Raw genomic sequence first — 14,979 nt, 5'->3', positions numbered from 1 at the left:
AAGCACCTATCAATTGAAATTACTCCAAATAAGAGATTTTCATCTCCACAACCATTGCAGTTCTTGTCAACTATGATCCACCTATCAGCAAACTTTGTAGCTGAATATGCAATTCCGTTCCATGCAGTTCCAGGAGCTTGCCAAGGTCTTGAGGAAAAGGTGTCTACAGATGTATCAATAATTGATAAAACCATGATGAAGGAAGGATTCTGCAATGGATTCCTCTAGAGCTTCATCCAGCCACTTATCATGCTCAATATCTGGCTCTGCTTCCACCATATACACTTCTGTGTTGTCTCCATGGAAGAATCTAAATCTTCATCCACTGTCTCTCTAGGCCGCACATCACTCTCATAAAATCCAGGTAATACGCCGGTCAATGTGAACTCTTGGAGCTTGAAGGGGCGTATGCATTGGCTAGGGTAGTTGGTTTAAACATCCGGACCGGTGTCTGCAAATCATCTACTAAGCCAGACAAGAACAGACGTTGTGCTTGATCTTCTTCTGTTCCAGCCCTAGGATATAACTCGGCAAAAGCATTAATATAAGTTCTGCTAGAAATGGGTTACTCACCCCCTTAAAAGGCATTATGAGGAGAGAGGGTTACCACTGATTTATAGAAGAGTCGGGACACCATTTTTTCGACAAGAAGGGGTTTTAAAAAGTTTGAAGAGTTGATACCTGTTTGAGATTCATTAGATTGGCAAGTGGATCCTCTTCTTCTACTTCTGTGATCCACGGCTGGATTCCACCTCCACCGTTCTGCAGTTTTCCCCTGATTCAGCAAGCTAATATGTTAAAGTAACTGAACCAATTTTTTCAAATCGAGCCTCCGATTGTTGTCGCTTGCCCCATACTTCTGGTCTAGATCATGGTATTCAATTCCTACCTCCCCTCCCATTCAAATGGTTGTATCTTCTTCGCCGTCACCAAGGACTAGAGACTCTTGATCCAATTTATAGAGATTGAAAATCTCAAAGAAAACTCACGCTAAGAACAAAGAATACTCATTCTATGAACACAAAACTCACACATGACGCAAGGATAAACCAAGCTCTCACCGGACAGGTTTCATCACATTCAACTCAGATAGCATACAAAGAGTGACAACATTGATATTTATTCTAACTAATTTGTGGATAACTGTCTTCTCAGCTCATCTAATTCATAGTCAGTTATAACTTCCCTTAACTAATTCCGTATTTTATTTATCTTCTTAGGCTCTAATATGTTGCTTTATTCTTCCTTCTTTCTTCCTAGAGGGCACTGGTAGCCAGCTGTTGATATGCTAACAGAATCCTTAGTTCATTCATTAAATTCTTTTGATACTACATTTACAGAACATCTGTCATACTTATACTCCTGCTCTCATAATGAAAGAAAATACATGTGATCCCAATTCCTAACACTGATAGCAAGTATACTCAAGTCATCATCTAGCTGCAACATCACCAGAATCAACATTACAGTCAACAACCCTTTAGTTTTTTATAAAATCTACAGAGACCATACTTGATGCTATGGGTTTCTTTATGTGGGTTGGTAATCATTATCCCTCCAAATGAGCTTACTTTGCCCAGCACTTCCATATGTCGAGAAAGATAGTGTCTGCAGTTAATCAAACTAATTAAGATGCAAAAGAAAACAATCCAAACTAGTACAAAGGATTTCATTTGTATACCCGTCTTGCTTTCTTATCAGCTGGAGTTGACGAAGGACCTGAAGCAGAAGCCTTCTTAGTCTTCAATGAGTTTACTCCTTGTGAAAATCTCTTCAGTCTCTTCTCTTGAACTATTTTCTGTGGGGTACCACCCCCTTCATACTTGTAGAATTCAAGAATTGAGGGACTTCTTCTTTTAGTAACTTTGGATATGTTCCCAGAGGAACCCAGATATTGAGAGGGTAAGTCATATGAAGCAGATTGCTTATGCATTCTACTCTTTTCCCTTACTCTGTTAAGGAATTCAATAGTCCAGGGCGATCCTTGAGGCTGAGTGGAGTGAAGAGCATTTGAGAATGGTGTGCTATCAAAACTTCCCTTTTCTTGAAAATACTTGTAGGGATTTTGTGAATTTCTTTTCATCATATCCTTTTCCAGCTCTTTTTGTTTCATAGAAGTATTGTTTCTGTTAATGATATTATTTGGTCTGATTTCATCCCTCAAGGTATGTCTCCTATTATTTTTGGAAAGCCAAGCACCAGAGCCAGACTGCAACTCAGTAGGATTAGTAAATTTGGGAAGATTGATTGCGCTGGAAGGCCGTTTATTCATTCCAGAGTTTCTTGCAGAATATTCATTCTCATTGTCAAGCAGAGTAGGTGAAAAGCTACTGGTGGTTGCAATAAAGAAATCTTTTCCAAATGCTGCACTATCCTCTAAATTGATAACTTCACCAGTAGAATCACCCTGCCGAATCCCATTTAGTTTCACACTTCGTCTGCTCAAGTCATTGTTTATTGTGGTGGTTGATCTCCAGCTTGGACAGCAATCTATTTCAATTGGAGGCACCCAGGCATTCTCACTCTCATCGGATATTTGAAGACCTTTTGGCAACGCAAAGTCATAAAGGCTTGACTTATCAACAGGCTCCATCATGCCAGCCGCAGAAGACCTCATCACATCAAGATCAATATCCTGACTATGAAACAGTGATTCATCATTGTAAGATAAACTGAACTCCTCCGCTTTAGATATCTCAGCCCTTCTTGACAGCCAGGAATCATCCGATACTGATACTTTAGGGAGATCAAGTTCAAAATCAGGAAGTGATTTTCCTAGATCCACAGCAAACAAGTCATTTAAAGGCTGATCAGCATTTAGGTTGTGTGTGTATTTAGGTTTCTTTCTCTCAGATGCACTTTTAACTCGAGCATTTCCTGAGTCTGGAAGTGATAGTGAGGAGGAACAATCAGTCATTCCTGATTTAGAATCTTCCCGCTCTCCGTATTTGCTTGCTACACTGAGCAAAGCTATGCTTTCATCAGGAATATGATATTTCTGAAGAGCGCCCATTTTGGACCCATTTGACAGTTCGAAAAGGTTCCCAAGTCGAACGTCTGAGGACAATATCGCATGAGCTGAGAGAGGATTAATAGAAGGAAAAGCGGTAAGAAAAGATTCTGCCAGGCTTTCTGAGTCGGGCATTTTCGGATAGAGACCCATTCTCAACTTTGTCGCAGCATTGATGCAGGACAATATAATTTCTTCAGTCATCTCATGTGAATATGAGCAAAAGAGCTGTATATCAATTCCTAAGCTTGCAGCTGCTGCATAGAGTTCGTCTGATGATTCCATAATGCTTCCAAGAAAACTGCTTTCTCCTTCAAATATCTGCAATGATTTAAATGAAGCACGCAGTCATGGACATACAAAAGTACTGAGAGTCTTGGTGAAGGTTTGGCCAGATCTAATCAGGAAACAGTGCAGTAAGGTAAATGCTGATTCCAGAACGCTGCATTTTTACCCTTCTATTCCAACAATCATATAATATTTCATCCTAAAACATTTTAAGTCCAAAATCATAGCAATGATGGATTTAAGACGGTAATGACAAATGCTTTTTTGGGGTTTGTCAAACAGAGTAAGCAAACTTCAAAAGATTATAATAAGATGAATGAGCAAACTTCAAAAGATTATAATTTTTCGCATGTGTATTTTATCAATATGACTGAGTTTGAACTGCATAAAGCATGCTATAAGAAAGTGATTCCCGCCTAATACATGATAATCACCTTTTACACCACATACTCACCACCAAAGGAGGTATATAAATGACTGAAGAATCAGAATAAAAAAAGAAAAGGCACCAACAAATATCTTTAATAATCTTAAAACTTTCAGTTGTAATTACCAGGATGCAGCAACTGAAAGCAAAACTCAAGGATGTCAAAATACTCGCTGCAACACTTTCAATGCATAAGGGTAAGCTTGAAAAGGCCTCGTCTGGCGCTGAAGCTTTCTTTCCAATATTTTTGCAGTCATACCACGTGAGACAAATTCCAGAACTTACAATTACATCAACTGGAAGACCTATATCGCGTTCTACAACTTGTGCTCCTTCTTGTTCGATTTCAAGAATCCTCTGGTATGTGGTTCTCCTGGAAATTACCATTTCTTCATTGAAATTTCTGGTGTTCACTATTATAACTGCGTTGGGGCCAAAAGGCATGCAAGAAAGACTTTGCTTTGATTCTGACATGGATCGAACAGGTATCATATTGCTGACTTCAGCATCATTTACAGCTTCCATGGGTACATTTCCATAGGTTTTCTTGACAGGTACAGCATTTAATAGCTCTTCCAACTTCAGTTTGCACCCCTCCGGAGCTGATGCCAAATCCAAGCCTCTTTCCTGGTATGGTGTTCCAATAAGAACAACAGTAAAACAACAAAACGAACAAAGTCTTCATAGTGAGTGACTTATTATTCATTAAAATCATTGCAAATTTGTAACATGACTTGTACTTCAGCTATTTGAATAGTTCAAACGTACAGATGCACAAAATGAAAACCTTGAAAAGGCTGAGCAATTAGGACAAAACCAACTATATGATATAATATAATTAAATTTCATTAAAAATTTTAAAACTCAACAAGATGATGGATTTTATCACTAGATTTTAAGAATTCACCAAGTGAGTCAGTAAATACGTTCCTGAGATTTTTTCCAATCCCAAATAATCAATTATAGTCATATATTATTAGACAAACTTACCTCATGTTCCTCTACATTCAAGCTCTGCTGTACAAAAGTGGTAGAACTAGCAGCGGCAGAATCACCACTAAACATACACCCTTGACTCAAAGTTTTGGTAACTGGCTTATCTGCAGGTATATTTTCTTTTCCTAGAACATAGTTACGGGGGTTGAGGAAAAATTCAAGATCACTTGTCATTGATTCACCAAACAATCGAACCTTCTCAACACCAATTTTCAATAAGATATCATCTTTCTTTCGTTTTCCATCGCCTCGATTCTTCAAGCTACTTAACTCTACCGTACCAGAGGAATGAGGTATAGAGACATCAGAACAAGATAACTCTAAAATTTCTGTGTCCTTTTCTGGGTTTGGTTTACTAGAATTACTAGAATGGTCTTCTGATAGAATAAAATTCAAGATCACTATTCCACTATCATTTGAGCACATATCAATGTCAATGCTGTAAGTGTCTATATCCCACAACAATTTCCAACATGAAGAATATTTTGCTGATTCACAATCGCTTTCTCCAAGAAAATCCCAATCTAGATATAGATCATCAGATGCTGATGAACACTGCCAATCAGACTGGGCCAATAAATTCTCAATCAGTGTTCGTAGTGAACTAGAATTTTCATGATCTGAAATAATAGGCACCGGCAGAGATTTAAAAGTGTCATCCAGAAGAGTAAGCTCATGGCAAACAACCAATTGGCTAAAACTTGTAAAGTTCATGGCTTCTCCAAACATGTGTTCACATGTTTCACATTCAATCTTCTTTGCTGAATCTGAACGCACCTCACAGAAACTATACAGATCCAAATCAATAAACATAAACTCATCAAATGGAGTTGGCTCCACTGACCAAATTGAAAAGCCATCTGCATCCCCACAGAGCATTGGGTACTGCTGGTTATGTGACAGTTCAATAATTCTTATGCAGTCCACTTCTGATGACAAATTTGTTCCTTCAAGGCAATTTAGTTTTTCAGAATGATGGAACATATAGTTTATCAAGTCAGACTCCATAGAACCCAAAAGCTCTTTGTTATTATCTTCTTGCATCACCTGCCTCTTTTCAATATTTTCAAAACTCAAAACTTCTTCTATCATAAGTATTCTTCCAATAACACCCAGGCTTTCCATATCCACTTCAAATTCAGGAAATTTGATGTTATAAGAATGATGTTTTCCATGAACAGAATCAGCATCTTCCAGCATATCAGCCTTTTGCTCTGTTAAGTTTTCTATACTTATGTCATCAACTATATAAAGTAACTGTTGAATCTCAGCCAGGTCATGCAGTACAAACTCAGAATTTAGCAGGTCCTGCAAATTTCAGTTTAGAGCTTAACAAATATATTCTTCATAGAAAACATAAACTGGAACATACTAGGAACCAGCTATTTAAAACATAACAGGAAATGATTTTATCTTCTACCGATGCATGTTAAACAGTCAGAAGATTGATATAGACTGCATAGCACTATCTAACAATTGCAAATTGTATGAACAAAGAAAATCAAACTAGAAGGATAACAGTGATACTTCAAAGACCATGACAATCATTGAAGATTAGATGAATGTATGCATGTCACTATCTTTATTATCTATGGTATCATTTCAGTAGGCCCTTCCAAAACAAACATAATGATTTGAGAAGATACTCTTTAATTACCGCCAAGAGCTTGTCAAGTAGCATAACATGTTTAATCAAGTTGAGCAAAGTCTGGAAGCTTAAAAAAGAAAGACTCGTTCATTCTTAATTCTTGAAAACTTATGTGGGTAATATTATAAAGATGGCAAGATAAGCCAAGGAACTAACCTCTGCATATTCAGCATCTGGAACCTCAGAGAAAATATCCATGTGCTCGATTTGGGAATGGGCAGAATTTTCCTGCCAATACAGGAAGAATAATAGAGAGATCTCACTGAATTTTAATATCAATGATGCACAGAACGGATACAGCAGACACAGAACTATCAGGTTTAAACCCTGACAAGCAATACACACGCACACATACTCATGCATGCAAGCATCCACTTAATAAAATATTTCTGGAGATATAGGAAACAATTGCAATCGGAAAGGCATTTTTCAGGTTGTCAATACGCCTGTTGATTTGATTTTCGAATGTTCATTCTGCTGATAAAGCTTGTATAGACTCACAAAGAAAAACGAGAAGACATGCGCAAGAAATGAAATTTTTTGGGCATAGACGTTTGCGCCAACACATCATGGTTCAGAACATTTTTTATATATTCCACATGTTTAAGGACAGTAAAGCTTGACCATAGGTAACATCATCAAACATGTGTTTTTTTCCAGCCATGGATGGCACTGCTATGTCCTGTGTCGATATATAATATGGGACCAACGGTACAAAGTGATTCAGAATCAAATGCATTGCTCATAAGTCATAAATGAATAACAGAAAGTTAATGAATATCTTCAGAATCAGGAAGAAGCCTTACAGATGGAAGCAAGGCCATATCCATCTCTGGAATTTCAAATCGCACAATAGGTTCCTCTCCGCCTTTATTACCAGGAATTGGTCCATCATTGTCCTGAATTACAATGAGGTAAAACCAAATTAGTATCACAATATATAACCTGTCTAGTTATTTCTCACCATGATTAATATTTATTCTCCTCTGGAGTTAGTTTGCACAAGTTTTGACAGTAAATTTTTTTTCGTATTTTACACTTTTATTTTTATAGAGATGATTACTCAAAGGAGAAAGGAAAAATATGTTTATATATATGAACTGAATATGCAGTCGAATTTTTAAGGGACAGAATATAGCAATGTCCACATCTAAGTATGGGTCATACTAATGAAGAGGACCAACTCATCTAAGGGGAATATCTGATAAGATTGCAGAGAAATATAAATGTGATGAGTCTCAAGCTGAACAGAAGAAGAGAATCACACAAATGATAGAAACTAAGGGTGAAGGCAAGCAATTTTAAGAGAGTCAAACTGGTGTTGCAGCCAGAGATTGGACAGATACACTTGGAACGAAATTTAATAATCAAAAAAGCCAATTGTCTAGCGAACATGACTCCAGGTCATAACAATCACTACCGACAATAAAACAGGAAAAATGTTTTCATAATTCATTTCCCTTGTTCGATGGTGATTATATGATAAACAGTTCAGCCAATATAAGTTTCACCTCAAATTACTGTAAAAATATTGTTGAAGAAGTGTATAATTTCACCAGAACTAAAGCTGGACTCGCAACAACATAAGATTAAAACAAATAGCTCGCGTATATCTACAGAGAGAGGTAAACTTCGTCAATCACTTCTAGCTTGGCATTGCACATCAAATCACCATCGTTTTCACATATAGCTAAGCATAAGCATAAGCGATCACACAAAAAAAAACTAAATAGAGGAAGAGCTAAACTAATCAGCTATCAAAACATATAATTAACCTCATATCTTTCAGTGTTGCTATCAATTTGAGGTTGCTGAATATCTGCATCGCAGACGAAGTGAGGGACAACGTCAGCCAAGAATATTGAGAGAGCGTCGTCGATCGGCAGCTTATCGATTTCGCGAGATACTCCAAAAAAGGGGATTTCATCGAAAGAGTGTGCAGAATTTGTTGAAAACGAGGAAAATTTTGGAGGAGTAAGATGCGGAAGAGGCAGGTGGTAGAAGCCTGGGGTTTCGACCGGATCAGTGACGGCCGTCACGGCTGCGGCGAGGAAGCGAGTGCGCATCGTGTGAGTAATGAATAAGAGAGCTGAAATATCTGACAGTTTTGACGCTAGAATTACGTGTTTTGGCGGTAATATGGGAAAATGAAATGTTATTCGCGGATTCTGTCCAGTCAGCATACCCTACGGTTATGTACAGTGCAACTTTTGGGAATGAAATCGTTTTATATTTATGTATTTTGCTCGGGTTGCTTTAATTTAGTGACGATATAATACAATTAGATGACGATCAATTTGTTAGACAAGATAATACACGAGCAAAATATAAGAATAAATACGGCATCTATTTATAAGCAATAGTGGAAACCGGACGAGTGCTTAGTAGATTTGATGTCCGAAAACAATGAGAAAAAGAAATTGTGATCCTCTGTTGATGAACGGATGGAGTACAATACATATTTTTCTTTGAAACATTCAATGGATACAATTTTCATATGTTCATATAGTTTAGTGAGTTTCGAAATCAACCTCATTCACACCTTGATTCTGTTTCTGCTGCAAAGATTTTGACACAAGTGAAAATAGCATAAAGAGATGAAATGACTATTCAAGAAAACAATCAGATACAGATATAAAGTGAATAGCATACAACTTAAATGGATACTAGAATGGCAAGTTCAAAACACAAGCATAAATATTACAGTACAGACAATAATTATAAGTTCCTCATGAACTGAAGAGAAGAGAGTAGAATCATAAACAGTACTATCAAACAATACATATCACAAAACCTCTCCTGTCAGTCGAGCAGAAGAGAGACGTTATCAAACCGACAGCTCTGTTTTAGAGACCAAAATACCATCAGTGTCCACATACATCCACTCTCCATCACAGATTCTGGTCCCAGCAATGTTTACAGGAACATGCTTTTCTCCGACCCCTTTCTTATTAGCTTTCATCGGGTGTGAGGCCAGAGCTCTCACCCCGATGTCACAACCATTAATTTCATCTGCATCCCTAATGCAACCATTGACTATTATACCAGCCCATCCATTATTCTGAGCTTGTACAACTGGGTTACCACCCAGTATCGCGCATCTCAAACTACCACCTCCATCAACAACAAGAACCCTTCCATTGCCCTTCTCCTCAAGAAACTCTCGCACCAAAACATTATCTTCAAACACTTTGAGGGTAACAACTGGGCCGGAGAACACTTGCCTCCTACCATAAATCTGGAAAACTGGATGGAGTGCCCGGAGCTCACCACTCACTATAAGCTGTGGGTTTGTATCACACACTTCAGCTGTTGTGACCAAGGCCATCCTAGATTAATAACCTTCAGAAAAGGACACACCACTGTTAATGATTATACAATTGTCTACCAACATTGATTCGAAGCGAAGAGCACAAGTAATCCATTCAGTAAAGCCAAAAAAAGTAGTTGAGATACTCATTAAAACAGCAAATACAATCATTCCATATCATGAATAGATCTTCAAAAAATGTAGAAGACAAAGTATATTGTTTCGTGTTAGTTCATACATACGACTGGACTACTTTTTGCACTAATATAGAGCCAAAATCAAGCACCTGCAATTCTGAAAAATTAGTAACCTATTTTCCTGGCTTGAAGTATCAATATGTAGATGTGGAAAACCAAATTCAAAGGCACAATCAAGCCAAACATATGATATGTCAGAGTGTCAAAGGTGCATTCTCAGACTACATACAGACCCAGTACATAATGAATAACTAGGGAAAAGCAAACAATTAACTTGATGGAATTGAAATCGATAAAACACATCCTCGTGTCTATCTCACCAGACTCTAGAGCCCAAAATTGTCTTATGCATTGATCTGAATTTGCTTGTATCCAGCAAATAGATGAATTATAGCAGTAACTAACAAATGAATCAACTAGACAACAGACATGGATCTACTATCACATTTCAGCTATCATTTCTGCCTTTAGATTAAGACTAAAATTCTTTTTATTAACACGTATAGACAGAAGATCGTCGACGAAATGAAGCTAATTGAGCTCGCACGTCATCAGTTGCATAACGGAATCCTCAATCAACAACCATCCATATCTATTTAGTTCACAAGTCAAATTACGGCAACTATGAGATAACTAACCAAACAAACAGATATAAGCAATAACAGTGAAGCAGATAAATTGTTGAAATCAAATAGTGAGTTCAAGTCAAGCAAAGCATTCAGACCAATATTTTAGATCGGAGAGTATTACAGTGAAGTGCTACGGTGCGATTTAGCCGTCGGAGCTATTGAGCAACTGCTTGAAGTCAAACAATGAACCGAGCTAACTCTTTTGTGAAATTCAAACTTCTCTTTGTCGAGCTTGATTGGTTCTGTAGCTCTAGCTTGTTGTGATTGGATCAAATAGACAGAGGAGTGGTTTTGGCAGAAGGGATTGATTTGGAATTGGATATTTCTTGGGTCATAAAAGTAAAGGTCCAGTAAAGTGACAACGCATGATATCAAATACTAAAATTTTTACTTAAAGCATCCACAATGGCTTTAGTCAGCCACAGGCTAACCACTCTCTCCCTACCACATCATCAGCATTAAAATTTCATCTGTTACATTATCATTTTAAGCAAATAGGTTAGCCGCAATAAAAATAATTCAAAAACAACTATATTTACAGAATTAAATTTACGATAAATTACGAAATTAAATTTACGAGACATATACGGGAAAATTCATTCATTTCATTTAAATAAAAAAAAAGGTACATAGATCAAAAAAAGTACATAATATAAAAAAAAAAAAAAAAAAAAAAAAAAACGGGCTTCCACACACGAGCCCCCGCCTCTACTCCTCATCGCCGCCGTTTGAGGAGTACATTGGACCTCACAGGGCGATGGGGGGAGGATCCCCTCGCTGCCCGTTGCGCCAGCTTTTTTGGCCAACCGGGCTAGTGCGGCGAGCAAGCGATGGAGGGGACGGAAACTCCTCAGCATCCGGAGGGAGGTCGTGGGATCCGCCGATGCTGCCGCTGTAATCGCCGGAATAGTTCAGCCTCTGCTTCTTCGGCCACCCGGCGTCGACCCCGCCGAACTTCTCGGGTCCTTCGGCCACCGGATAAGCGGTTCCGGTAGGTGAAGCTCCTTATATTCCCCGACACCGGGGAACGGACTCTCGGCCCCACATCCTGCGCGGTCCTCCTGATCACACCCCGCTAGTACGCATGCGAGAAGGCGTTAGCGTACAACCCAGAAAATAGGCCAAGCATGACCACGTCACGTTCAGCATGCGCCAGCGCTCGCTTCCGGTGAAGTCTTTGCATGCGAGCGGTACCTGCTTGCAAGGCTGCTCCCAATCTTAGCCCACGTAGTAGCGATCCTCTGGTTGTTCACAACCGAGAGGATCGTCGCAAGCAAACAACCACACCTTTGGACGGGGCGGCGTTCTCATCGTCCGTCCACTTCCTCCGTGCGGTGGTGTCGTCGACAGCCGGCTGCGACGACTCGCCGACCACCTTGCTCTTCTTCTTCTTCGGCGCGACCCGATCCCCCCTACTCCCCCGCTGGAACGGCAGTGTCCGCCTCCCCGATATCGATCCCCAGCTCATGTAATGAGAAACGGTCATCCCCAGTGAACTGCGTCTCCACTGGGGTCGATGTGTGAGACGAAGCCGTCAAAAAGTCAAGAGTGGGACGATACCGGGCTGCATCCCCCCTGCCATACTGGCATCATCCCCATCATCTGTTGTATCATCTGTGGCGTCATCTGCGTCATACCTCCCCACCCTGGCATTGCCTGCCTGCCGCTGGCCTGCCCGCCCGCCATCAATCCCATCAACTGTTGCCAAGGGTACATGTTGTACCCACCGCCCATCTGGCCGCCGCCCATCTGCCCCCATCCAAACCCCACGGGTACCGTGGGAGTCTGAGACCCGCTCGTCGCCGGACTGGACTCGTTGTTGTTGTCCATTGCTCGATGTAGCTCTTGTACATAAAGTTAGAGAGAGAGAAAACTCGTTAAAACAAGTGCTGCAAATAAAAATGAAACTAAAATCGCGTATATATAGCGCTCGCCGGTTTTTTCGCCGAAAAAGCCGCTGGCCGATTACAATGGTTCAGCTAGCGACGCGAATCGGCTAGCCGGTGCGCTAGCCCCTATTGTTGATGCTCTTATAGTTATATGTTTGAAAATTCAGTTTATTTACCTTTCACTCCCTCTATCCCGACCTAATTGAGGCGAATCTACGTTAGCACAAAAAGCTTAGATAGTGATGTTCATTTAATTAAATTATTAATAATGAAGTAAAAAATATAATAAAGTAAGAAGGAGAATAAAATAGAAAAAAAAATAAAGTAAAAAAATAAAATATGAGAGAAATTAACGTAAGAGATAATTATTAATAATGAAGTAAAAACTATAATAAAGTAAGAAAGAGAATAAAATAGAAAAAAAATAAAGTAAAAATTTAAAATGAGAAAAAATAACGAAGAGATAAGAGGATAAAGTAAGAAATAGAAGTAAGTTAATTAGTTAACAAAAGAAAAAAAAGATTGTCTCATTTAGATTAGTACCAGAAGAAGATTGTGACAAAATGGACTATTTTGTAAAGTAATTTAGGGTAATTTGTCTACAGTTTGTTATTAACCTCATACACTATTTATTTAATTATTTTTTGTATGTGTTTATTATAAATTCTATTTAAATTGAGTATGTGGTTAACTAAAAAAAACAAAAATCTTTAAGAAAAAGAAACACAGTTACATTTTATAATTACTACTACAATTGATGTTGTTAGTTGTAGGCTCTCTACAATATATTATAAATTACGATTTTATTCGAATAACTAACAAATTAAATTATATAATTAATACTTAGTGTTTTATGTCTTCAGTTTTTATTATGGAATTAATAGCATTTTGTCCTTCTAGTTTTTCTACAAAGGAAGCTAAAAAATATGAAATTATATCAATCAAGGAGTATTATAGGAGGAGAAAAGATGATTTTTTTTTTGGCAAAACTATAGCAAATATGGTCTCTATTTATAGAGGATGAAAAATTAAGAATTTTGGTATAATTTCTATAATTTTTTAATATAATATATTAAAGATATATAATTTTTTAAGTAACTGCTTTTAAAGTCACCAACTTTCCATGAATTCCGTTTTTTCCAACGAACTTTAAAAAATTCGTGTAATGTCACGGACTTTATTGTCGGTTGCCATTTTCCCATGTCAGGTTTTTCGGTCTGATTCAAACTGTTCGTTTCCTATTAAGACAAAAAGATAGAACAAAATAGAATGGGCGAGGGGGATCGAAATGGAAGAAATTGAGGAGTGAACAAATGACCTCTTGGAGACCGAAGGACCTCTACTAAAAAGATGATGGAAACCCTTGGCAACTTTCATCCAAGCAACCATTTAAATCGACTCACTCGCTAGCTTCACGACACTAGGGTAAACTTTCGTTCGAGCTCCGCCACTAAAGATATACTCTTTCGAGCTCCACCCCTAGGGTATACTCTCACTCAAGCTCCGCCACTAGCTACATGGTACTAGTTATGAGTTTACCAAGTGGCTAACCCCGGGCCAACCACCAAGTAACCATAATCGGGCCATGGATTTTTCCAAACATTCATCTCACCCAACATGGGGAGGGACTCACACAAAGGAGACACTCTTTTATCTAAACTCAGTCTAATCTTATCTCTAATCTCTTATCTATTACAAAAGATACAAAAGACCCTATTTATAGATGTGGGAAACTGGGAAATGAAAAGTCACTCAAACTAGGGTTGGAATATGAAAAGTCATTAAAAATAATTCAAAATCCCGCCTTTTTGAAGTCTTCTCGGACATAAAACGCCCGGCCGGGCGTTTTGGGGCCTTGCCCGGGCGTTTTCACTGTCGTCGGGCGTTTTGCTTGTTGGACTGCGCGGATTTTGTAAAACGACTATAACTTCCTCATCCGAGCTCCGATTGAAGCGTGCAAGTTACTCACACAAAGCTCTTTCGATGGCGAAGACAATGGTGGTCTTTGACAAGCATTTGGACATCATATGGATAGGAGAATCTTTGCTCGAATCTGACCCCAGTTGCGGCTTGGCTCTTTGTCACCTCTTTCACCTCACTTTCCTTGGTTTAGCGCTACCTGGATTCGTATCACTCTTCCTCCAGCGCCCAGTGAAGTTCTGAACTTCACTGGACCGTGGGGAACAGGCCTTCACGCCCACCACGCCTTGCATGGCCTCAATAGTCTCAGCATCCACCGAGTCCAGCAAGCTGGTGAGCGCGTCCGCGATGATCCAAGCGTACCCCTCCTCCATCATCTCGACTCTCCGGGCCATCTTGAAGAAACGCGACGCAACAGGTGGGAGCATGTGGACGACAAACACCCTCGTCTGCATCCTCTTCAACTCGAACAATCTTTCGAGAATGGCGTTGTTGTCAGCGGAAGGGAAGATTGGTGTCATGTTTGAGACAAGAGCGTTGCTCTCGAGCATATCCTCTGCTAGGAAAGTGATACGATCCTATATCTTATTATTTAGGGTATAGTATTTGAGTATTATAAATAGGGATAGATGGTTATTATTTGCATTCATTCGTAAATCAATAAA

At 38.9% G+C, this 14,979-nt stretch overlaps 2 protein-coding genes across 3 annotated transcripts; both read right to left on the bottom strand.

Moving 5' to 3' along the window:
• Positions 1-1,280: 1,280 nt before the first annotated feature.
• Positions 1,281-8,462, bottom strand: LOC125217151 (protein SHORTAGE IN CHIASMATA 1-like). The gene is made up of 7 exons (XM_048118986.1): positions 8,145-8,462; positions 7,176-7,268; positions 6,526-6,597; positions 4,716-6,029; positions 3,852-4,352; positions 1,682-3,331; positions 1,281-1,608 (listed from the first exon to the last, which is right to left on the bottom strand). The coding sequence occupies exons 1-7, from the start codon at positions 8,433-8,435 to the stop codon at positions 1,531-1,533; spliced, it is 3,999 nt and encodes a 1,332-aa protein (XP_047974943.1). The 5' UTR covers positions 8,436-8,462; the 3' UTR covers positions 1,281-1,530.
• A 534-nt stretch (positions 8,463-8,996) lies between these two features.
• On the bottom strand, positions 8,997-10,853 carry LOC125210934 (putative 4-hydroxy-4-methyl-2-oxoglutarate aldolase 2). 2 transcript variants are annotated; one of them, XM_048110579.1, is made up of 2 exons: positions 10,601-10,853; positions 8,997-9,711 (listed from the first exon to the last, which is right to left on the bottom strand). In XM_048110579.1, exon 2 carries the CDS (start codon positions 9,695-9,697, stop codon positions 9,197-9,199), a length of 501 nt encoding a protein of 166 aa, XP_047966536.1. In that variant the 5' UTR covers positions 9,698-9,711; positions 10,601-10,853; the 3' UTR covers positions 8,997-9,196. The 2 variants fall into 2 exon arrangements, with proteins under 2 accessions (XP_047966536.1, XP_047966535.1); XM_048110578.1 differs by having other exon boundaries at positions 10,627-10,851.
• Positions 10,854-14,979: the final 4,126 nt, after the last annotated feature.

The sequence above is a fragment of the Salvia hispanica genome, chromosome 3, assembly GCF_023119035.1.
Source record: "Salvia hispanica cultivar TCC Black 2014 chromosome 3, UniMelb_Shisp_WGS_1.0, whole genome shotgun sequence".
NCBI lineage: Eukaryota > Viridiplantae > Streptophyta > Magnoliopsida > Lamiales > Lamiaceae > Salvia > Salvia hispanica.
This window is presented reverse-complemented; position numbering and strand designations above follow the sequence as displayed.

Coding starts and splice junctions, on each gene's coding strand:
- LOC125217151 (XM_048118986.1), bottom strand. CDS start 8,435: ATGCGCACTCGCTTCCTCGCCGCAGCCGTGACGGCCGTCACTGATCCG. Junction 3,332..3,851: donor CTTTCAGTTGCTGCATCCTG/GTAATTACAACT, acceptor AAATCATTGCAG/ATATTTGAAGGAGAAAGCAG. Junction 1,609..1,681: donor CTGATAAGAAAGCAAGACGG/GTATACAAATGA, acceptor GATTAACTGCAG/ACACTATCTTTCTCGACATA.
- LOC125210934 (XM_048110579.1), bottom strand. CDS start 9,697: ATGGCCTTGGTCACAACAGCTGAAGTGTGTGATACAAACCCACAGCTT.